We start from the raw sequence: 25,278 nt of genomic DNA on the forward strand, positions 1-25,278 counted from the left end.
ATTAAAGAATTTTCGGCACCAGGTCGGAGTTAGGAAGTTGGCGGTATCGGCCCCTGTGCCACGGAGAGCGTGAAAAGCCGTCGCCAACGAGAATAATCAGAAATTATAAATTCCCAAATCAAACCCCGGACCTCCTACTTAAATTCACAGCGCTAACCGTTGCGCCAGGGAGGTCGTCAAACTTTAATACTAGACTAAATACTCAGTGGCGTACAGTGTATGCACTAAGCGGGCAGATGACATAAAAAGGAAGAAATCTCCAGTACGAGCTATAAAAACCTTAAGGATACGCATTGTAAGAGTTATAAAAAGCCTCCTTTAGATTTTGTAACTCGTACTACAAATTTTCTTCACTTTATATCATCTGCATACCCATTATGCACTAATAGTGTAAGTAGTGTAAAATACTAATTTTAGAATATTGCCAAGGTTCGAAAATTAACCCTGTATTTATTATATATTGGATACGTGTTCATATCCTCAGTGCCCGCTTGCGCGGCGTTGCCGCCGTATACCGGGACGCTGGGCGTTTGCGAGGCGCGCGCGGTGTTACGGGCTCGGGCGGCGCTGATGACGTCACAAGGTTACGCGTGTTGCCAAACGATGCCTCGAGACCGATCGTTTCTTGGAACTGCTGCACGCGTTGAACTAGTTCCTCGTCGTTTTCGATAAGCTCCTCAATCTGTTGAAAAGTTCAAATAAAAAAAAAATAACCCCCGATATGAGCTAAAATTTCTTTTAACGATTAGGGCATCATCTCTATAATTTTAAAATGTGTAGGAAAAGCTCTGTACCTGCGGAATCAAAGCCGCACCAATTGCGGCTTAATGCTTTTAGCTTTTGCCACGGTCTTCGTAACGCCGATGATTTTATCAGCCTAATCATCATTTATCTACTCATTGACACCATTCCAATGAGCTCAAACACGCAATAATATACGTAAGTGGATTAGGGTTGGGGATCTTGCAGACAACTTTTTGCAGCAGTTGTTAATTGAATTATAACATGTCTTCAAAAATCAAATCATTGATCTGACTTGTTGACATTGAAAAGTAGTAAGACTTTTTGAGAAACAGGTAGAACTGTAAAAACAAATTCTCCTCTGTCTATTGTTTCTGTTTGGTGGTTTGTATTAGTTATAATACGGCAAATTTCTTAAGGCCACTCTAATGCATGTGTGAGTAGGTACTGCCTCTATTATTATTGTTATAATTGGACATGCTATTACTAATTCACCACTTTTTTGACGTTGTATGTTGTGAAGTGAAACGAGAGTAAATTTTTTTTTATTCTAATAGTTTTTTTTTATGTTTATAGACGAGCGCTTGACTGCAATCACACCTGATGGTAAGCGATGATGCAGCCTAAGGCGGAGCGCGCTTGCCTAGAAGATGCCTATTCACTCTTGATTTGAAGGTACTCATGTTGTAAGAACTGGGGAAAATGGAAGCTGGAAGTTAGCCTTTGACTGCAGTATGACCTGGTAGCAATGATGCATTCTACGATGATAGCGGGCTAACCTGTTCGAATTATGAAACCATTATTCGGTTTCTACGCGACATCGTACCGGAGCGCTAAATCGCTTGGCGACACGTCTTTGATGACAGATATCACTAGCCACTTTTGGAGCCTTCCACTGGACCAGACTAGAGAAAATTCTCAAATCGCTCCCGTTTGGAATCGAACTCGGGAGCTTCACTTAGGATACCACAGTGCTCGCCAGTAGTGGCGAGCACTGTGGTATTACTGGCGTAGGCCAGAGAGGTCGTCAAAAACCTAGTTATAAAATTTTAATGACCAAAAACACTGTAATATTACTTGCAAAGAACTCTACATTATGTCAAATGAGGCGCTTTTATTAGGGACAAGATTTTAGCTGTCATTTGTTTAAGGTCAGCCAGTTCAGTGGTTATAACAGTTATTATTGGTAATAATAGTGGTCAGTGGTAATAATACACGTCAGTGGTAATAATAGAGTTCAGTGGTAATAATAGAGTTCAGTGGTATTAATAGAGGTCAGTGGTATTAATAGAGGTCAGTGGTAATAAAAGAGGTCAGTCTTAATAAATGGAGTCAGTCGTAATAAGAGTTGCGTTGTAATAATAAAGGTCATTGGTAGTTATAGAGGTTTGTGTTACTGCCCAAGTTATGACCACAAAGTTACCTCGTGCCGGTAGTCGTTGAGCAGGTCTGTGGCGATGCGCACGAGGTATGTGGCGAGCTGTCCGCCACGCGCACGCATGTGCGAGTACAATCGCAGCACCGCCGGGACCAGAACTTCTGCTACCGTACGTTTCATTTTCTGTGCGCATACAATTTCATATTAGCTAGAAGGTTTTAAATTATGCAAGTAAGTATAACATACAACATTTAATATTTGAATGCTCAAAGGAACACCTTTGAAGTTCTAAACTTGAAGGGCATACAAGATCGCGCTAGTCAGGCAACGTTAGACGCCGGAATTCACCGACGGACAGGGTATCTACTACATATATAAAAGAGAAAGTGTGTGGGTATGTTCCGTATAGGCTCCGAAACGGCTGGACCGATTTCAATGTAACTTTCAGGGAGTCTCCGGATTCACCTGGCGAGTAATCCTGTAAAGTTTGGTGACGATCGGAGCACTCCTATTTTTGAACTGTCAAACACAGCTTTTATTTACTATGATTCTATTGTTGGGTGTACATGGGTGTAGATAATGATCTTCACCCGCTCGAGAAGAGAATAGAAGAGAATGAATTTTCCAATTTTTATGTAAATGTATACTGTTGTCTGGTGTGTTTCGAAATATTGTATATGTATGTTCCTACTTACATTAAGATATTCCGTTATTTTTTAAAATAACGGAATATCTTAATATTATATTAATAACGGAAATTTTCCAATTTTTATGTAAATATATGTAAATATTGTATATGTATGATCCGACTTTATTATAAGATATTCCGTTATTATTGCAACTTTTTTGGATGTTGAGTTTCTTTCCTAAGAAAATTGTCTATAGCTAGCAGCTTCTACGTCAGCGGTGGTTATGATGTTATGAAACTATTAATAGTAATGTAGTGCCTGATATGAACGAATACATTGAAATTGTGTGTTATATACAAATAATGTATTATAAACATTAATACCTTTTCTTTCTCCGTGAAAGTCTAGGGCAGAAAACAAATTTCGTTGTAGGAATGATTTATTATTTGAAAAAATAAAACATCTAATCTAAATAAATCAAAGATATAAGAAACGAAGCGGTGAAATAAAATATTGTAAGGATATCATTAGACATCTATGTGGAAAGATCATAATGAATTTGGGCACACACTTTCTAGTACGGGTGTACTAGGAAAAAGGAGTTTTTATAAAAAACTTCGGACTTGTCCAGCCATGCCTTTGTTACGATACTATATATATTTCACCAATTTAGACGAATGTATTAGCATCGCCATTATTATCGTCATTATTAACGATACTGGTCACAGGTTTCCTCTCTAATAGGAGAGGTTATAGAGCATAATCGCACCTTGCTGCTCGGATGCCGTTTAGTGGGCTTTAAAGATCTTATCTTCGGACTAGTAATGAGAATTTTTAACAGAAAAATAGTTTCTTATAGCGATGTTATATAAATTCACTAAAATAGGCGCTACCTACACAGCAAGTAATCGACACTAGCAAATGAGAAACGCGGAAACTTTTGTTTCTTCGAAATATCTAGCGGGGTCCGCTAGATATTTCGAACAAAAGTTTCCGATATATGAAAACGATCGTACTACGGTTAGAAAAGAGACAAGGTAAGCAAATAAAATAACAAATAAATTAAAGAATAAGTAATATAGTTGACTTACATGAGACACTATGTTTGTGGTTACTCTTTCTTGTAAGTCATCGATGTCAGCATCTCCCCCCTTTTCAGGTTTTTCTAAAACAATAGTTATATTTGTCATCATCATCATCACCATCATATCAACCACAGGTGTTCTCCCACAATGAGAAAGGGTCGTAGTCCACCACGCTGGCCCAGTGCGGATTGGTGGACTCCCCACACCCTTTGAGAACATTATGGAGAACTCTCAGGTATGCAGGTTTCCTCTCGATGTTTTCCTTCACCGTTGAAGCAAATAATGTACGTGCGTGAAAGGTGCGTGCTGGGCTTAGAACTCGGCCCCCCAAAGTGAAGTCGAAGTCCTACCCACTGGGCAATAACCGCTTATACCGCTTTTTATTTGTAGTACTTAGATTCTTTATAACAAAATTAATAAAATACTTAGATTCTTTATAACAAATGTTACTCTGTGAAATAAGCGAAAAAAAAAAACTTCAGCTTTATTATTTCAGTATTGCCGGAAATGGAACTCTAAGTTATGGTCCATTACAATATTCATAGTAATGAGAGACTTATTTCGCAACTAATACCTTTCCTTATATCATATATATATATATACTTTAAGAGAAGTCGACATACATAATACGTTGACAGCCATAACATTAACTGCGTATCCATGGAAGTCGTAGATTGAAACATTAAAATATAAACCCAAACACATACTCACGCACACACACTCACACACACACATAAAATTGTACATGTGGCTTCATGATGTCATTACAAGGCAATGCCGAAAATCTGCCTTGACCAATATTCCGGACGGCACTGATTTTAATTAAATAAAGCACATATTACTGCTGCATCCTGGAAAAGGACCCCGCTAAAGTTCCCGGGATACAAAAATAAATGGTTTTTGCTCACAGCTAAAGCACTTACTTGGCAATTTCATCCGCGGGCCGCAAAGTAGCGTGATTGTGTCAAGTAGGGCCGCGTTCAGATGCGCTGGGATCTCTTCACCTTCATCGCAGATTTCGGCCGCGTGCTCGAGCACCTCGCGCGCTAGTCTGCACTGGACGTTCAGTTTCTGCACCAGTGACATTCTTTGCAGCATCACGTCGTAGATCAACTGCCGCGCGTCGAATGATATGCTCGCTAGACACACAATTACATATACCTAATATATGCCCCAATATAAATATCTATATATAAAAATGTTTCGTTGGTTGGTGTACGCTTCAAAAACTGAAAAAGTTCTGCACCGATCGAGCTGAAATTTTAGCATGATATATAATACGCATCAAGGAATGTTTTTATTTATTTTTCAACCATTAAATCACAATGTGCAACAGCGAAGCGTGGCAGGGTACAGCTAGTATATATATAAGAATGTTTATAAAATTCCCTTCAATGGGTAGTTGAAATAAAGACGAAATTGCGTCTCTGTGAAAATACAAGAAACAACATTTAAAGCCCTTACTTCGGGTCTTTAAAATGAAATAATTTGTTCTTAAAATAAACTGTTAAATATCTTTTTTTTTAATTTTACTTATCACTGTAAAAAAACATTGGTGACTTTTGGAAAAGGTTCGATATATGAATTCGAGAAAAGAGTTCTTTACATATATTCTCAATTCTACCAATCCGCTGGGCAAACCTGGCAAAACTGGGCCAGCGTGGTGGACCACGGCCTGAACCCTTCTCATTGTTTGAGGAGACCCGAGCCCTGTACTGGGCCGGTAATGGGTTGATATGATGATAATGATGATATATTTCAAATAAGTATAGTTATTAGAGATTTTAAACTAAGATTTTCGTGGTTAATCAACATTTCTTAAATATAGATCAACGATATTTTTGGATTTGTCGATATTTCGACCCAGTTGCATGGATCGTGGTCACGACGGGACTCAAAATATTATCGTGGATATATTTAAGATCAAAAATCATCATCATCAAATTATAACCAACAAATTATTAGCCCTTTCACGGAGCACGTGTTTCCTAACAGAACCAGAAGGTTTATGCAAATAGAGGGTTATGCTGGCCAAGTAGCGATTGGTAGATGTCGCACGCTTTTTGGATTTATAGAGGGCGCTCGGGTTAGCAGGTTTCTCACAATCCTTTAGCGTTTAAGTAAATGATATTTAATTGCGTAAAGCGTACAGAACTCCTGGGCTAAATAGAATTAGAATACAAAAAAACACACCCGTTTGTTTGTTGTAATGCAATACGCAGTCTACGAAGTGGTGGTAGATCGCATCGACGGTAAGGCAACACGACACGTAATATTCAGCCGGTTCACGCACATCGTGGTCATCGTCGGCTAGTAGAGCGCAATACCTAGATGAAAATTGGTTCACATAAGGCAAGTTTTTCTTAGACCAGTAGACTAGCATGCGCACCACGGGAAAATTATGTCGACTGACTATCTCGTTTATCTAGGTATAGAGTAATGTCGTGGCAAGCATAATAGGCCTAAAGCGCGCGTTTGTAGCCCTTGCAGCTTGAATTATGAATTTAATAACTAATGTTAACATTACGAATTAAATCTGACTGGAAGTTCCAGACATTAGGGCATTCTTATTTTTTAACTTAGTACTTTTGTTTTTTTTTACTGTCATTCATTAATTCCTGAATGAATGTATACACTTTTATCTACTCCCATGCTTTGAATCCTCTATAAGATTATATACTAAATGATTCTGAAACAGTTAGCTGATTGTCAACATTAAAAAACCCAATGTCCTAACAACCTTTATATCATCTAAACGGATGATATAATGTTGTACTAAATTTCATTATAACATTTGCGCAAAGGGTTTACTCAACAGACATTCACATTCTTACTGCTCGATGTGTGGTCTGTATGAATTAAAAAAAAAAGAAAATTGTCATTCACTCCCGGAACGCCAGTTACTGGGAGTAACTGGCGGGACCGGGAGTGAATGACGTTTGTGCGTAAATACTCAGTAATGGATGATATAAGGATATACTATTACCGGCTGTTTTAATGTTAGCAGTAGGCTAACATTAAGTAACAGTAAGTTAGTAGTAAGAGTCTTTTCGTGTTTTAATTCCTCTTATTATACAACAGTTGCATAAATAACTATAATTGTATAATAAATACAAGTCAACATAATGGACACAATTTTGCAGCCTATAATTTGGGATATCATCCAGGCAACCAATGGAGTAAAAGACAAATACTAAAGAGAGTTATGTGAATATTATGACAATACACACGTCGCCATCTAGCCCCAAAGTAAGCGTAGCTTGTGTTATGGGTACTTAGATAATTGATGAATATTTATGATTAATATACAAAAATACATATTTTATTAATTTAATCCTCAATTATTAATATGGGATTAATTTATTAAATTCAATCTTTTATTAATACATAACTATAACCTAAAATAAACTATTTAAAAACTAAATAAAATGTAAAACGTCCTCGAAACCACCGCAGCGAGGCACAGTTCCTAAGATGCTGGCAGCATTGCCCCTCTGGATGGCCAAACTAATTCGTTGATTATATATATTATTTATTATTTATATTTCTATTTTATTATATATATTATTTTTTATTTATACATTTATTATATATATATATATATAGATATATATATATATATATATATATCCCGTCTCTCATTGCCTTATTCCATTAGTTAAGGTAGCCTGGAAGAGATCACTTTGAGTGATAAGGCCGCCTTTTGCATATAATTTATGTTAATGTAAGTGTTCTTGTGTGTGTTTCCTTTATTATGCAATAAAGTTGTTTAAATAAATAAATAAATAGTACATATAATATAAAGATAAACACCCAGACACTGAAAAACTTTGATGTTCATACATTTCACACACATACACTCAGAAAGCAGGGTCGCTGACCACTGCGCTAATCGGCCATCAATAATTTGTTACGTTATTGACTTACGTATAGTAAAGTGGAGTCCTCAAGCGCAAGTATCCAGAGAGTAAGAGCGTAGTGAGGGAGCGTGCGGCCACGCGGCGCAACGGTCCCACCGTTGCTGTTTCAAGGCAACCGCAAACTGATTCCAAAAGCGGCTCTACAATGCATGAGTATCTGTGTAAGAGAGTAGTATCAGTCGAATCATCAGGTCTAAGTGAGTTCTGTCGGTCAATGGTTAATATGCAGCGGTTAGTAATGTCTCTCACAAAGTGAGCGTGGAACATGTAAAAAGTATACATAGTCTATTATAGAAAAATTAAAAAGCTTTATTCCGTGATCTACCAGAATTATTGTCATCCTAAATTTGACAAAGCATAGTAACCTAGGACAATTTTTAGTAAACCTCAAATACTATATGTATTTGAGGTTTACTAAAAATTCACAGTTGGTAGTCCTAATAAAATAACTAAAACATAAAAAAGCCCCGAGTTTCAATATATTCTACATTATTCTTCTAGTCAAGCGCTTTCATTTGAAACCCACATTGTAAAAAAAAAATTGAATGTAATTCGCCGTTTTGATGTGGCGGCCATCATGGATTTTAAATTTTTTATAGTGTTTAGCATTTTATTGTAAGAGCTCTTTCATTTGTTACCCATATTGTGGAAGTTCTGAAAAAATATCCAATCCGCTATTTTGTGGCGACAGCCATCTTGAATCGATTTTTATCAAACATAGCTTTTATCAAGAATACTCCCGACATCCTTTCAACCCAAAAGAACCAAATCAAAATCGGTTCATCACGGTACACACGTACACACATGAACACACGTACACACACACACACACACCCAGAAAAGACCAACAAATACGAATAAAATAGCACGCAACACCTAGTTTATAATACGAGCATCCCAAAACTTTAACCACGTATACCTGATGGTAGATAAACATCGCCTATTAACAAAAAAACACTTCGCAGGGATGCAAGGAATACATCCTACAAATTACCTGTGTCTATCAACCCGAGGTTTAAATCCCCAAAGTGCCTGTAAATTCACCGGCAACCACGTCCTTCAGACCGTAACACAGCTATGCTTCTTGACGTCAGAATTAAGCATAACGGTAAGACTTCTTATTCTATCGTAAAAATTGCTATCACCGTTATATGCGCATGGAGGAGTATAGATCTTCTTTGCCCTAGCCTTATCCCATCAATTGGGGTCGGCTCACCTCGTCTTTCTGCGCCAGGACTCTCTGTCTTGGGATGACACGTCAATCAGATTTGCGTTTTTAATATCCTTGGCCACCGTCGTCCACCACGTGGAAGCAGGGCGTCCTTTTCTTTTATGTTCAGGGAGTGCCAAGGCTTTTCGCACGGCGTTATCGTCACCGCGCCGCATAACGTAACAATAAAAAATACCATACCATAATAGATAACAAAATTGACATCTTGGAGATGTCTCTTAAAAAGTTCAAAGTTTGTATTAAACGTAAGCTTATAGAAAAGTCCTATTATAGTATAAAGGACTACGTAAACGATAAAAAAGGTTGGGTGTAAATTATTTCTCTAACCAGGTTGCTCTTCTAATAATTTAAAATGACATTGTGAGATGGTGATAACAAAAAAAAAAAAACACCCGGCTAAGTTTGTTGTGGGCTTCTTCTTAGACCGGGACGCGTTTGGAACCCTCGTAGCTTTAGTTTTAAGTTTACGAATGTGGTTATCGCCATCATCTCACTACCGTGTAATTCTTATGTACGCATCAAAAGTGCCACCAGTGGGCCTACTTGAATAAAGATATTTTTGACTTTGACTTTAACTTTGACAATAAAAAATACCTGGTACATATATCAGTGAGGGCGAGCAGTGCGTTGTGGCGTGCGCAAAGGGGCGCTCGCGCGTCCTTAAGCAGTGCGGCGATGGGCGGCGCAAGCACCGTAGCAGTCTCACGCGAGCGAACGCACAGGCGACCCGCGCCTGCGACGCACTCACCGCGCTCGACATCCGACCATTCTACATAAAGTATGAACTAATTTGGTAATGAGGAAGATCACTTTTAATTAGGCACATTGGGCGTTTTAATGTCGGCAATAAGCTAGAGTATTTTATGGAGAATTTAAAGCATGGGAGTAGATAAAATAAATTATGTTACCTTGTGGCGGTTCGACAAGTGCATTGAAGAATAGCTGCAATAGCTGCGTCGACGGTGGTAGGGGTGCCACGAGGGAGATATCAGCGGCACGTAACCACTCCGATACTGAGCCGCCGTTAACCGCGCGACGCTCCGCTATTCAATATCATTAAAAAAAACATAAGAACACTCACAAAATAGTCATGTGAGCAGCTAGAGCCAATGAGTGAAATATATAGTTTCTACAGCAGTTTTGAATGTGTTAGTTAATTAGTTGCTAAGATTATCTTTCATTGTTTGAAAAAAAACAGAGTAAAAGATGTTACAATATAAATAGTAACAGACTTATTTCATCGGAAAGCATCTGATGAACCAAGCCACCTCATAATCTGCAGTCAAACATGCTTCCTACTAATTCAACCAGGATAGCCTTCATTACCTCTCATTGGCTCGCTCGCTCGTTTCAGTTTCAAACGAAAATTTTACTTACATAATTGTAATAATTCACTGGCCCACTGCAAATTGTCAGGGTCAAGTTGAGCTGCAAGCGATACGCAAGTAGTCCTGCAACCTTTTTGTGACGCAAAAAGTTAAATTATGTAGTTTATCATCATTATTGTTTTAATATTTATGTTAGCAGTCATTTAAGTTAAATTGTTAAGTTATTTTGCAGATAACACTTTTACGCTTAAAAGGTAAAGCGACTCGTCACATCGATAAGAAACCTGTGTGATTAAACCAGCCATTAATTGGCATCCCATTATTGGCACCTCACTCTTTCATATAAATAATAAATATATTGCTTACGGAAATAAAAAATTATAGAAACTATTTTGTATTCCTACCAACAAACTCAAAAAAAAAACAATTCTTTAGTTTGTCGTACCTACCCTTATTTTCAAGAAAAGTGAGGGCGCCTAAAATTTAGGTTCTAGACTAAATATTGTAGATACATATTTATACTTTCTTTTCTGAGAATAGCGTATATTTGCTGCAAATAATTAAAACTAGGTTATCCGTAGAAACCTCATAACTTTTGTATCGAAATCGGTTAATGTTTCTGTATTAGTATTTCGGATATCCCATATTACCGTCATCAACGGCTGCAGCCAGTCTAGCTACCAAATGTTCACGCAGGCTTCGTCGCTCCGTGTCGCCGATGCAGCAAGACCATGTACCCAACAGCTCAAGTGTTAGTGGCAGCAATCGTGCATCGCGTTGCTACAAAATAAATAAAATTAACATAACTACGACCACAGAATTAAGAACATAACAGAAACCGTGTACACGACTAATATTGAAGCATCAAAAACCACTCCACTTTAGTATAGTTCCTCGAACATACGGTTAGTCACTTCATACCGAACACTTCACTAAAGTTCTAAACGTTCAACATAAAATGGGAAAATTGGAATAAGTTTGTGAGCTAGCAACATTCCGCGGGTGTAAAGTGAGACGAGCCCGGGGCGTTTTCACTATTTTTGGACACAATGTCTACATATATAATACTACCTAAGTACATATTATAATGGGTGAATGAAGATTCCATATGTTCTCAATTCAATGACTACGACAATACACAGATGGCCATCTAGCGCCAAAGTAAGCGTAGCTTGTGGTATGGAGCTAAGATAACTGGAAAATATGTTTATGAATAATATAAATAGATATAAACACCCAGACACTGAAAAACATTCATATCCACGTATGCACAGGGTATGCAGATGACATAAAATGAAGAAAATCTTCAGTACGAGTTATAAAACACTTAAGGATGTAAGAGTAATAAACAAGCCTACCCTTAAGTAGTTATAACTCGTACTGGGGATTTTCTTCATTTTATATCATCTGCATACCCTCTGTGCAACAGTGGCGTGCACTTCATATATGCACAAAAGTACTGCCTACCCTAAAATTTATATATAATTCGTACTTTCTGCAATTTTCCTGCTGTATGAATACCCTGGTAAGAAACCCACTGCTATGCACGCCACTGGCTGAGAGCCTTGGGATGTGCACGGGCCAAGAAGAAAAAGGGTAGAGTACAGGATAGATAAATCATGAAAATTACGCCGATGCCTTATAGAAAGCCACTTCAGTTTGTTCCGATACTCTGAGATATGATCAAATTTCCTGAGGCCGAATATCAGGCCATAAATCTAATACATAAATTTTGCAGTCGCTCCAGTTTATAGAGAAGGTCAAGTCAAGTCTAGATAACAGGCATCGGCATAATCTAAGATAGGAAGAAGAAGGTACAACTAAGAAGATACTTTTATGGTATCATACATTCTTACAAATTTTACCGTACACCACCGAGCTGTCGACAATAGGTACTTTGAAATTGTAATTGAAATGAAATGATAGTATTATTTTAATTTAAATTTAATGTTATTGTGTCTCTGAGTGACTTAGGTCTCTGATTAATTAGGTAAGGTACAATTTAGTACCCTTCTTTTCCCGCACAAGTTATTATATTTTGGTAGACAGAGTTGAAGAAAGTATCACGATATCCCAAACGTGTTTGTAGTTTTCGGTTATATAATATTATCAGTACAGCTATTTGTGATTGAGTTCGGCAGGTGAAGTACTACCTCCAGGTTCATTATGGCTTAACATATATGCCTCGGCTGGTTGGACACAGGGTAACACTTTATAGGACGTGTTTCTTGCATGCCCTGCGTCGTTTTTCTTTGCTTATACGAGTATGAGAAGGTCTTCGAATTTGCTTGAGGTTGATCCGTCATTTACAATCATAAAGAAAAACGATCTGTGTTCTTATTCCAATCCTTAAATGCTTGTAACAATGCATTGGTTAAATTTTACTTACCTGGCCATCGATCAGCTTGTAATAGTAGTCCAGTACGAAACCAACGTCCGAGTACTTTATGTGACGCGCGATACTAACAAGCAATACCAAGCATTGCAAGTCCCGCTCGTCGTTCACAGCTCCCAAGTGTGTGCTCAATAAATCCACTAAACGGTGGCTGAAAATAAAAAAAGATTATTGGCTATATGATCGGAATTACGAAATACTGTTGAAAGGTGCATGAATAAGTATATTTCATAAGGAATCACCCTGTAAAAATATTAAATCAAAAGAAGCATATTTATTTACTTATGGCAACCCCATTGAAAACAAAAGACCGACACATGCATAGTACCTTAGCTACGCGACGCGTACATAATAAAGTGACAGGAGTCACTTGATTTTACTTTCGCGTGTGATGTAAGGCTGTATCTAATTTATTTCAGTAAAAACTATGACAGTAGTTTACTCAAACCCTCTGGAGTATTGTTTCGGTTTTCATTTACACATTGTATACTATTTACTAATGCTATGAATGCGAAAATTGTATGGATGTCTGTTGCTCAATCACGCAATAACTCGGCTGAATCAACCTGTATGAAATTTAGCCCAAAGATAAATTATGGTCTACTTTTTGTTCCAAAAAAATGTGCAAATTTCATGGTATAAATTGTTTTCCAGAGCAACAGGAGGACATATTTTACATACATATATGTATACACATTTGTATTTCCAATCAAAATAAAAACTACTTTTAGGAAACAATTTTTGATCTGGCGATCTTACTTGACCTGCATCAAGTTGGCTTTCGGCTTGACGTTCGTTCGTGCATATCTCTGAATATCACCATTTTTTTTAAAAGGTCCGAGCCTTTGAATATTCGCTCTAAGCCCTTTAGGCGGTTGACGTCGTCTCTACATCGAGTGTCCTTGAACTTAACCCACTGAAGTCTATTAATAACACTGGATAAGCTAAAAAAAGCTAAAATCGATATCGATATTTGAAAGCAATCGGCTCAATATCAAAAAACTTCAAGATGGCATCCACTTTTTTTAATTCTGATTCATTATTGGGGTCTAAGCGGACGCCCTGATATCGATTTTAAAAGCAATCGGCTCAATTTCCAAAAACTTCAAGATAGCACCCACTTTTTTTTTATTCTGATTCATTGTCGGGGTCTAAGCGGTCGTCCAGATATCGATTTTAAAAGCAATCGGCTCAATATACAAAAACTTCAAGATGGCATCCAATTTTACATGACGTTGACTGTTAAGTTTTAGAAGCGATAAAAGTAACCGCACTCAATTGAAATGGTTACGGTTGTTTGTCCGCGATAAGGTCACTCGCCATTCAGTCTTCGGCGCCGTGTTCACATACATAACCTATACCTACTACTCCTACTTTACTCTATCCTTCTACTGTGTCAGGATTAAAATAACCAGATTTTACTTACTTTATACAACTAGTCGATTTAAGAAGCAATGCGCATGCATTTAGTAAATGCTTCTTCATATTATGTCGGGCTACGCCGGTTAAGAACATCCAAGGCAAAGGGTCTTCAGTTCTATTTGCGTCGTATTTCTCAAAACGATTTACAAGTATACTTTCTATGATACTGACAACTTGCTCTTGAATCTGTAATAAATACTTAAATACTTAATCAAGATAAATATTAATAATAAGCTAATACAATTCATTTTTTTTTAAGCTCAGGTGTTTTACTCTTTCAAGCCCCATTTTTCAGAATAAAACTTGAGCTTTACATTTTAAAAATAAAACTTATTTTCTATCTATCTAAGAAACAAAGAAATTAATTACCTAACTAAATAATCAAGTAGCAGTTTCAGTTGTCACATCTAGTTGTAGATGAATCCATGTTACCTATGCAGTGACGTAGCCGCGGCTCGCGTCAGCAGTTGACCGTCGGTATGATTTTGATGCGATGGTGCTTCAAAACTACCCACTTACAATTTACAATTTATTTATCGTGCGCCCGAAGATGCAATTTTATATAATTACCCTCTTTTTGTAAATTGGCCTGTAAGTTCCATTTAAGTGGAAATTCCTTCATGGAACAATAAATATCTTAAACCAGAAGCCGATGATGAACCTGATATATGAAATAAAAACAGCTTCCACCCTAAATTAAGACAAAGGCTACATTCTATCCCGGAATATTCAAACACACTGGATCATCTGTAACAGAATTTCTCGCAGACACGAGCGGAAGCTGGTTTATTTTATAAGTTTTAATTCAATGGTTTACAGACAATTTGAAGCAAAACTATATTAAGAAGATGGATAATATACAATTCTTGCCACCGATTGTTAGACTCGTAAAAGATTGATCGATTAGTGTCGTTCAGAAACTCAATTACAAGATGGCGGTGATGATGATTTATGTATTTCGATGGTTTAGCTGATATTGGGAATGAAGAGAGCTTGTACCTTGAACTATTCTTCCAGGAATACCTACAACTGAATTACTCACAGACGAACGCCGTGGGTATCTGGTTTATTTTGTAAATTTTAATTAAGTATTTTGTTCTTCACTAAAACGAGAATTAAGAAGATGGACAACATTAAACTATACGCGCAATCGAAGGCGTATTTGTCTACGCTTTACATGATCTTTCTTTGTTATCTCTTTTTCTTTCTCTCGCTCTCTCTCTCTCTCTCGATTACCTTTGTTTCAGGATCGGACAATTGGTGCATCGGACCCGTTAGGAACGCGTCTACAAATTCATCACTTGGTCGGTGTGTCACCAATTCGCCTATTGCGGCGATGGCCGCTACACGCACGACGATGCTCGCATCACGGCACAATCCTACCAGCATCTGAAGTAGGGCCGAGATGGCGATTCAGCAACAAATAGCACACGTTTTGAAAACAGTTTTAAATATACAGTTAAAGAAAGTAATGTTTTATTTTAGCTAATCTGATTATTTGTTTAATATTTTTTAGTAAACAACGGTACTGGTATAATAGTAATTGTTTATGCAAAAGCATTGGCACCAATCTGCATTTCTTGTTCATCTGCAAAACATTCTATTTTCTACCTCTATAATGTGTTTATTATAATATAATATTTCGTATACTTAATACATAAAATAATATCTTTGAAAAAAATCATATCAAGCTATACTCCAAATAATATGAATATAATATTTAACTAATATTATAAATGTCAATGTAAGTTTGGTTGTTACGCTTTCACGCAAAAACTTAACCGATCCTCATGAAACTTTGTACTTTGTACACATATTCTTGGAAGTGTTAGAAGTAATATAGGATACTTTTTGTCACGACATTAAGCTCTGTCCCTTTGGGAGGGGGGATGAAAGTGTTTGACGATTTTACACCATAACTCCGACAAAGTATAATCGATTTAAATAATTATTTTTGTACTACAGCGGTTAAAATATGTGTTTTATTTTGCCCAAACTGTGGATGGAATTAGAGGACAGAACTCCTCAGCAGACAGCAGCAAACTCCTCATTTAAGGCTTAGTGATACTGAATACTTTAATTTTTTTTAGAACTACAACTAAATTTAATGCCACATCAAAAAACAAAATCATACGCAGACGAAGTGGCGATTAATTAATAAAAGGAATCCATATCCAAATAGCTAAATTCCTGATATTCCATAACAATTTAAATATATAGTTTTCTTAACTTCCATTATTAATCCACCTGCCATTGTCTAATCTCTGTAAAGTCAGAAGAAAGAAAAAAAAATTGTTTGAAAAGCAGGTGTCGGATTTGTATTCGCTCACCGCGTATTCGGAAGGCTGCGGTGTGTTCCCGCTGGCGGTCCTGACGAGTATGAGGCGGTGAATCAGTCCAACCGCCGCCTTGCGCACGACGGCCCGCTCGTCACACACACATTGTGCACCCACTGCCGCCAACCGGGACACCTCACCATCTCCATTTAACTCCTATATTAAAAAAAAATAACAGTTTTATTTTCCAATCACAATTTTAAAATAAGTCGCGGACCCGGCAGACATCGTCTTGCCCGCTAAAGAAGCGCCACCTAACGGTTCTTGCCATTGAAATACACACACAAAATTTCATCAATATCGGTCCAGCCGCGTACGACGAATTGACTGAAAAACAGACGTACAGAAGAATTATGTGTATTGCTGTCGTTTTTAGTATTTTTCTCACGCTTTAAATCTTCCCTGGACTACACGAATATGCAAGACCTAAATTAGCCAAATTGGTCTCGGAATTTTAGTGATCCTAACGAACAACATTTCATAAGTTACGTATTGTGAAATTATATGAACCTTGTTAATTAACTTAATGTGAATACTCTAGTTTAGTAATTATTAACCACTATTCCACGTGAATTAAGGGATTATAAATTGTATATATATTTTTTCTAATTGTTTAACTTCAATTTCATTTTATTTAATTTTTACTTTTTGTTTAATATAATTTAGCTTAGAACAATACATAACATGTATCACTACACATAACATATATAACTACAGTTATTATCTGTTTTGTGTACCTAATAACAATAAATAAATAAATGTTAATGTATGTAAATATTGTTTTTTTCCCTTTTTTATGTTGTGTTTGTAAAACTCTCTGAGCGGTGAAAGCCTCCTGCAACATTTTACCGCGCTCCTACATCTCTAGCTGTTCTGTTCCATTTTTTGCCTGCAATCTTGGTGATATCATGATCCCAACGTTTAGTTGGCCTGCCGCAAAACGCAGACAAGGCGGGCTATTTAACTCCTACAGGAAATAAAAAAAATTGATGTCAATTTTTTTTTTGCACTATAAGTCGACTTGACTGAATTTACCCGTATGCTTTAAAGGGTGAAGGAAAACATCATTTGAAAAATCCTGCATGCATGCGAGTTCTCCATATTGTTCTACCAATACGCACTTGGTCTGCGTAGTAGTCTACGGCCTAAACCATTCTCATTCTGAGAGAAGACCCGTGCCCTGTATTGGGCACTTATAATTATAATTAATTGTAATTGGTTGATGAGGTACAAAGGATTACCTCATGGTAATCTTTTGTAATACAATGGGAGCTCACTTTTATAGCGTCTTTCATAGGCTGGTAGTCTGAACTGAGGCACTCGGTGAGTATAGTGAGCGCGCGCGTCCGCAAGGTACTCGATATGTCGTGCAAGCGCTCGTACACCGCGCGCAACACGTCACCGTGCGCTATGGTGTGCGAGCGTTGACGTAATAGACCCGCGACCTCCTCCTCTGTTACTTCTTCCTGTATGAAAAGTTATGTAATAAGCAGTTATTAAAATAGATAGAGCTAATATCCCTTTCTTAAAGGTTCAGATTGATAAACACTGTATATATTACAATTTGAAACATAAATCTATAAGGTTCAGATTGATACACACTGAAACATACCAATGAAATTCTTGACCTACCAATGCATACATTTAAAAAATGTGTAAAAACGCATTTAGTACAGCGAGGTTACTATACATTTGATGAATTCCTCAATGACAAGGTAGATTGGAAGCAGCCAGCCTCGCTCTCCCGCAAGATAGAAAAATGATTGTAAATGTTGATGTTGGAAAAGAGCAACAACTGAGTTTCTTGCCGGCTCTTGTCGGTAGAATCTGCTTTCCGAACCGGTGGTAGAGTCACAACAAACATACGTACTTGAAGTTTCAAAAGTACTTATAAAGTAGGCCTACTTGAAATAAACGAATTTGAATATAAAACACAAATGTATAAAGCAAAGGGTCGCTATGGTATGCAAGCGTTGCAATAGACCCGCAACCTCTTCCTCTATTACTTTATACAGTACGAAAAGTTCCGCAAAAAAAGTTTTTGAAAAAAAAAAAAGCCAACTCTGTTAAACAACTAAAAGTTTAAAAAGCTAATTATTTTATACACCATTTCAAGTCGGTGGTAAGTAATGTAATAAATAAAAAGCATCGATTAATTTTCTACATGTTACGAGTACTTAGTACCGAAAACCAATTTTGGTATTCTCTACGCACGTTTCTTTCCGACACGAGAGTACATTGCCGAAGATCTGTTTGGTGTGGAGTATAAAGAATGAAGAAAGTATTAATAACACCGTACACGTTCTCGTGCTTTTTTCGGAGTATAGCAAAATAAGCTTTATTTTCATAGTAGGTATATCCTGGAATTTGACAAAGTAACGCCAATATTTAGAAAAGCGTGACGGTTCTTCTCTTCGATTCTGTATGGAACTGTTCATTTAGTACGGTTTGGATCGAAGATAACAGTTAAATAACGTGTTTGTACGTTACATTTTCATTGAATGGTGGAAGTTCTTGGCTGCTTTCGTCTTCAGTTAAGACATCTTGGGTTCCTGAAGGACCTGGTTGTGGCTCATCTATATTAACAGTCGGTGGTAGATTTTCAGGAGCCTGCTCACTTTGTTCATTGGTCACTGAAAATTATTTTCAGTTCACATTGTTTTATTTTAAAATATTACAATAATAACACACATATTTTATAGAATAGTATAGGTAGGTATTCTCAGTGGCGTGCATAGAGGGTATGCGGATGATATAAAATGAAGAAAATCTCCAGTACGAGTTATAAAAAGCCTACCCTTAAGTTTTTCTAACTAGTAATGGAGATTTTCTTCATTTTATTTCATCTGAATACCCTTTGCATACCTTCTATGCACGCCACTAGGTATTCTGTCCTTTAGATATAGATATGAATGAATGAATGAATGCACTTTTATTGCAAACAAATGTACTGAAAAAAATAAGACAATACAAAACACACTGTATACAATTTGGCGGCCTTATCGCTTTACAGCCATCTCTTCCGGGCCAACCAATGGCGCTATGTATAGAAATGTATATATTATCTACTTATATATAAGTAATTAAGTTATTACACGAAATATATAAAATGTTTGCTAATAACATCTAATCAAAATAAAAAAAAAACATCACAAAATTGTTTTATTTTTAATAACCGCGGGCACACATTTACAGCTTACTGTATGTGTATAATAAATAAGAAAAATAACTTTGGAAAAATTATATTTCTTTTACATTTTATGAGGAATTTTATCAAAATGCTTACATAAATTAACTGGAATATTGTAATTTATAAATAATTGAGTTATGTGTATAATCGTTCTTTAACCACATTAGATTTCTCTCTGCATAAATAATAGGTAAAAATGCTCACCAGCCATTTCAGAACTAGCATAAAATAATATGATCTACCTTCGCCAGAGGCTGTTCCAGGTGTTTGTTCTGCTTCATTATTTTCATTAGGCAATGTGCGTTTGGGTTCTTCAGGTTCATTATTAAGAAGTTTTGATAACATTTCCTAAAATTAATTATGAATACTAGTACATGATGTGGAAATAGCCTGAGTAGAGCTTCGGTCTCTTCGGGCAGACTGAGTTGGATCCTCCGTCATCGTAAATATTCGGAGTAATTTGCGTTTTTCATTTAAGTAGCTATAAGTGACCTTTAATTACCTTTAGTTATCATCATTATTATTTGATATTTTGACCGCTTTATGAGTCCAAGGCTGTGGGTTCGATTCCCACAAATAGAAAAATGTATGTGTGATGAACATTAATGTTTTTCAGTGTCTGGGTGTTTATCTGTATATTATAAGTTATTATTTATAAAAATATTCATGAGTGATCTTAGTACCCATAACTGAGATAGCGAATACACCAATAATAGCATATGTGTATTATTATAGTCATCTTAGTACCCATAACTGAGATAGCCACAACTTGAAAAATGTCTGTGTGATGAACATTAATGTTTTTCAGTGTCTGGGTGTTTATCTGTATATTATAAGTTATTATTTATAAAAATATTCATCAGTTATCTTAGTACCCATAACTGAGATAGCGAATATTGTCGCACTATATATATCAGCCTGCTACATAGCAAAGGTCGCCTCTATGAATGTGAAGGGGTATTTAGGTCATAGTCCAGTCAAACTATTGAAAGTAATTCCAATTTATTCGATTATGCTGCTGACTTAGGAGTTTTCCTGTTCTTTTTCTAAGCCCTCTTAGCCTAGTCGCGAGCGGAATAAAACAAAACTAAAATCGGTGGGGAGCCATTTTCAAGTTCTTGCCAGACTAACGGTCGGCATCAGATTTTTTTACATCACAAGTTTTAATAATGTTCGTTAAATAAAACGGCTCTCGATGGCTTTTGTTGCTGGACTGGATGGATATTTGCAGTTTGGGATCAAGCTTGTTTAGCTCACATCCGCGAAAACCAGGCATATCTGCACAGTGCAGTGTTTTATGCGCGTCAATCGTGTATAAAACAATATGATCTTAATTAAGTTCTTTCGAAATGCGTTCTGACGATTCCTTCCCTACAAAAGACTTATGTCAAGCAGTGGACGTCCATTGGTTGACATGCATGCTGATGTAATTATACACAACATAACACAGGTAACAGGAAACTTACCAATGCGATTTGTCGATGTGTAATCTTGGCTGTTGTAGATAATGTCAGCAACCATTTGACAATTTTTTTATATGACTTATGCGGTAATAAGCTCATTAGACCTACTACTAGAGATACACGTGCAGTACGGACTTCAGCCTTTTCCTGAAAAATCAAATCAAAATTGAATTACTTTCGGTACTTTCTATATATATAGCATATAGGATATAACAATTTATAATCTATATATATTAAAGAGAAAGTGTGTGGGTATATTCCGTATAGGCTCCGAAACGGCTGGACCGATTTCAATGAAACTTTCAGGGAATCTCCGGATTGAACTAGCGAGTAATCCTGTAAATGACGATCGGAGCACTCCTATTTTTGAACTGTCAAATACAGCTTTTATTAACTATGATGATATTCTATTGTTGGGAGTATATGGGTCTAGATCTTCACCCGCTCGAGAAGAGAATAGAAGAGAATGAATACGAAGAGAAATAAATGATTTAATATATTATGAGACTTAAATTAAAAATTACGTGAGTTTATTGTTAAAATAAAATATAGCAAAATCTAGCCCTATCTGGGCTGGGTATGCTAGTAAAATATAAGTTTTGGTAACTACGATTTCACCCTGGGTTAATTATGTGCTGCAGCACATTACAGCCTGGGCTCAAAGCATTTTTAGATAATAAAAGAAATTTTTTCTTGTTCATACTGGGAAGATCATCTATTTACCTTTCCCTAATAAATACCTTATTTGACACCTGTAATCTATAAATATTTTTTATTTATTGATAGAAAACATGAAAAAGATATAATAATGGATATAAGGGAATAATTCTATATAATAATGGTAAATTAAAAAAGTCACATTGGCGCTATTCTGCTGTACATACATTTGTAGAAAAATATTTTTATTCAAACTAAACTAAGTTCTATTTGTTTTCATTGTTTTTCTTGTGTTTTTCCTATTGTGTTGTGTTGCAATTAAGTTTTTCTATTCTATTCTATTCTTAATTAACAGGACATACTTTTAACAAAGGGGTAAAAAAAATTTAACTCACAAGTCCATCTGGAGTGTAACACAGATGCTGTAAAAGCACAATATACCCCGATAAAGCAGCTTTTCCATACTTTGTAAGTAGCAAACCTGAATAAGTCACATATGAGGCTTTGACAATGTTCTGAAAAGGAAAGACTATAACTTAATACATATAATACAACAGTGTACACATCGCCATCTGGCCCCTCAGTAAGCATTGCTTGTGTTATGGGTACTAAGATAACTGACAAATATGAATAATAAACATAAATACTTATAATATATAGATGAACACCTAGACTCTGAAAAACATTCATGTTCATCTCACAAACATTTTCCACTTGTGGGTTAATACCCACCCACAACCTACAACCTTGGACTCTGAAAGCAAGGTCACTGCTCACTGTGCTAATCGACTGTCAATATATGGAGGATGGAAATGTCTGATTGGTGTAGTTGTTATTTCTTGGTACAATCCTGAGTCAAATAATAGTATTGGGTTTCTCTATCAAGAAATTCGTGCTTGCCTGGAGTTAGGAACATTAGAGAGCATGTACAGCTACCAGTCCGGCTCTGTTTCGTGGCAAAGCTGCCATCCCATCGTACTATCAGACAGAGTAAGGGAATAGAGAGTGTACCTTTTGTACACATACTTGTGCACTATAAAAATCTCCTGCATGGTTTGATTGATCTTGATTACTATCAACAAGGTATCATACCAATCCAGATCCTGCTAACCTGTGTATATGGGGAAAGTTCACATTGCGAGATGGGACAGATTAAAGCCAACACTCACTCCAATAAGAGGACAGGTCTGTGCTTATAAGATATGAAGGAAACAGTTTAGTACTGGAAATGGTGGTGCCCTCTTGCAAAACCCTATGTCTAGCACTGGATGCTAGTGGGATGAAGATAATGTGGATGAGCTGATTGTGACTATACAATTCAGAGTGCATTGAGTGTATGTGCTAGACAAATTATTACATTAAAGTTACTTACATTGGCATTACGTGTATCCAGAGATGCAGCAATGAATTTGGGAAGTAAACATTTAAACAGTAGTTGTATAGCCACAGAGCTTGGGTTTCCATTTGGCTCACATATTAAAATATTGATAATTTCGTATATTACTTTAGAAATGTTTCCCAGTTCAACCTTATCTACAATAAAAAACAATCTATTACAGATAATTTGATTATTCCACTCTCTCTTTTTTCTCTTTTTATTAATCTTACAATGCCTATCCTTAAGTTTTTTAATAACTTGTAGTGAAGATTTTCTTAATTTTATATCATCCGCATACACATGTGCATACCCTCTATGCACGTCACTGCTAGTAACTCCCAAGGATAACTTTCAAACAAACAAACAAACAGTTACGCTTTATCATTTTTTTACTATTAGTCAGATGATAATACAATCAATAAAACAAAAAGTGTGCATTCTGCTGCAATATTATCTAGCAGTTTATAGAAGAGCTGAGCTGAGCAGATTTATAAAGGACCAAATTACCCAATGCATAGTCTATCTATATCTATACTAGATATGGTCTTTGGACTAGTTTCAACTGTACCAAACAAATGTTTGTGTTTGCCATGAAAGTTGGTCTTAATTAACCTGATAATATAAACTAATGGGCAGGAGACAATTTTATCCCCAGGGGAAGGATATAAATTTATCTTCTCCCACAGCTTTATCAACTATCAGAGCACTGGTTCACAAGTGGAAATAATATATATGAGTATTAATAAACAATGGTAAACTTCTCCTATTCCATGTTCCAGTGATTTAGCAGGTGGCCACGTTAATTATATATCCCTTGTCAGGGGATATAATTTTTATCTCCAGTCTGTGCTAGCCCTACAGAAGGTTGCTTATGCTTGCCAAACAATGATGTATGCCAAACAATGATGTATCTAGGCCAGTTGGACCCGACTTGTCTGCTGGTACTATCACTGGGTACAGTAGTAAGATGTTGATTAACTATACGCTCATTACACATATACCTGCATGATGGGGTTCTGTCCCTCTCTGCCTTAAGAGAAGATACTATGTGCCTTTGGACATTATTATGATGATGATGATTTATATATATTCAACATACCAATGTGTAGTTTGTTAACAATAGCCCCTCCAGTTATATCCACCAGGTTACTTAAAATATCCTCAAAGTTCATATCATTTGGGTTCAAATGCAAGTCTTTGATAATAGCCCTTAACTCACTTACATAGTTACCCAATTCCTTTATTACAGAATCTACTTCAAGGGTAAGTTCCCTTGTATTAAAATAATTATCTTCATTATCACACATAGATTTTGGATAGCTCAGGCATAGTAGAGAATGAGCGAATAGTTGTGAATGATATATATGGTATGCCTTATAACCAGGAATGGACAGTAACTTGAAGTATACCCTACAAGCCAGAATAGCATTGTTTCTGTGCTCTTTAGAAGTAACGTTTTTACTGCCAACGTCTATAAAGTACGCTAAAACTGCCAGTAAATTTTGATGTTTCACTTGATTGGATAAGTGCGTCCAGGATCTTTCCTCATCGTCCGATTCGTTTCTCAACCATGCATTAATTGCTTTCATAATACTCCGAAACGTAGCTCTTAGGTCCATTGATTCTAACACGCTTTCATATTCAGCCGGCAGTTCACCAAATTCCATGAATTCTGAATAGAAAATTCCATCCACCCATTCATCGTTTAGATGATCTAACTGCAATTCATAAAGCTTCTCTAATACGTTTTCCATTTTCGTAGAGGTGGCTTAGTTTTTATTAATGTATTATAAAATCGGGAAAATTAAAATTATGTAGAACGCTGCAAAAAATAAAAGTTTTAATTTTTGTTTACAAATTAAATATACAATCAATACACTTTGACCACAGATTACTATGGAATATGGATACTTTGAAGTTTGACATTTATTTTGTGTCTTTGGCTTTGACTGTGTCTACTTGTGTCTAATCAATATTTTTATTCTTACATACTTTTAGCACTACGAAAAGCCATAAATCAAAATAAGAGAAAGATTGTATGAGATAATTTATTTATTCTAATTAATTGTTTTATAAATATAACCTAAAATAAACTATTTAAAACTAAATAAAATCTAAAACGTCC

The 25,278-nt window shown here is 36.3% G+C and overlaps 1 protein-coding gene across 2 annotated transcripts; it reads right to left on the bottom strand.

The window, feature by feature from the left end:
* Positions 1 to 310: 310 nt before the first annotated feature.
* LOC120627245 (condensin-2 complex subunit D3-like) lies at positions 311 to 24,973 on the bottom strand. Of its 2 annotated transcripts, XM_039895152.1 has the most exons (22): positions 24,253 to 24,973; positions 23,148 to 23,308; positions 22,171 to 22,290; positions 21,122 to 21,265; positions 19,898 to 20,003; positions 18,956 to 19,098; positions 17,743 to 17,931; positions 16,460 to 16,621; positions 15,366 to 15,518; positions 14,134 to 14,315; positions 12,702 to 12,858; positions 10,963 to 11,092; positions 10,362 to 10,442; positions 9,893 to 10,027; positions 9,579 to 9,753; positions 7,761 to 7,910; positions 6,027 to 6,160; positions 4,757 to 4,972; positions 3,840 to 3,913; positions 3,132 to 3,152; positions 2,165 to 2,302; positions 311 to 682 (listed from the first exon to the last, which is right to left on the bottom strand). In XM_039895152.1, exons 1-22 carry the CDS (start codon positions 24,905 to 24,907, stop codon positions 473 to 475), a joined length of 3,636 nt encoding a protein of 1,211 aa, XP_039751086.1. In that variant the 5' UTR covers positions 24,908 to 24,973; the 3' UTR covers positions 311 to 472. The 2 variants fall into 2 exon arrangements, with proteins under 2 accessions (XP_039751086.1, XP_039751087.1); XM_039895153.1 differs by lacking the exon at positions 3,132 to 3,152.
* Between the last annotated feature and the right edge of the window lie 305 nt (positions 24,974 to 25,278).

This window comes from Pararge aegeria, chromosome 11 (assembly GCF_905163445.1).
Source record: "Pararge aegeria chromosome 11, ilParAegt1.1, whole genome shotgun sequence".
NCBI classification, from domain to species: Eukaryota; Metazoa; Arthropoda; class Insecta; order Lepidoptera; family Nymphalidae; genus Pararge; species Pararge aegeria.

Excerpts from the sequence above, each read along its gene's own strand:
- LOC120627245 (XM_039895152.1), bottom strand. The coding sequence starts at position 24,907 with ATGGAAAACGTATTAGAGAAGCTTTATGAATTGCAGTTAGATCATCTA. Across the intron at positions 20,004-21,121 it reads CACATCGACAAATCGCATTG|GAAATGTTATCAAAACTTCT; the intron begins GTAAGTTTCCTG and ends AATTAATTTTAG. Across the intron at positions 683-2,164 it reads TCAACGACTACCGGCACGAG|ATTGAGGAGCTTATCGAAAA; the intron begins GTAACTTTGTGG and ends ACTTTTCAACAG.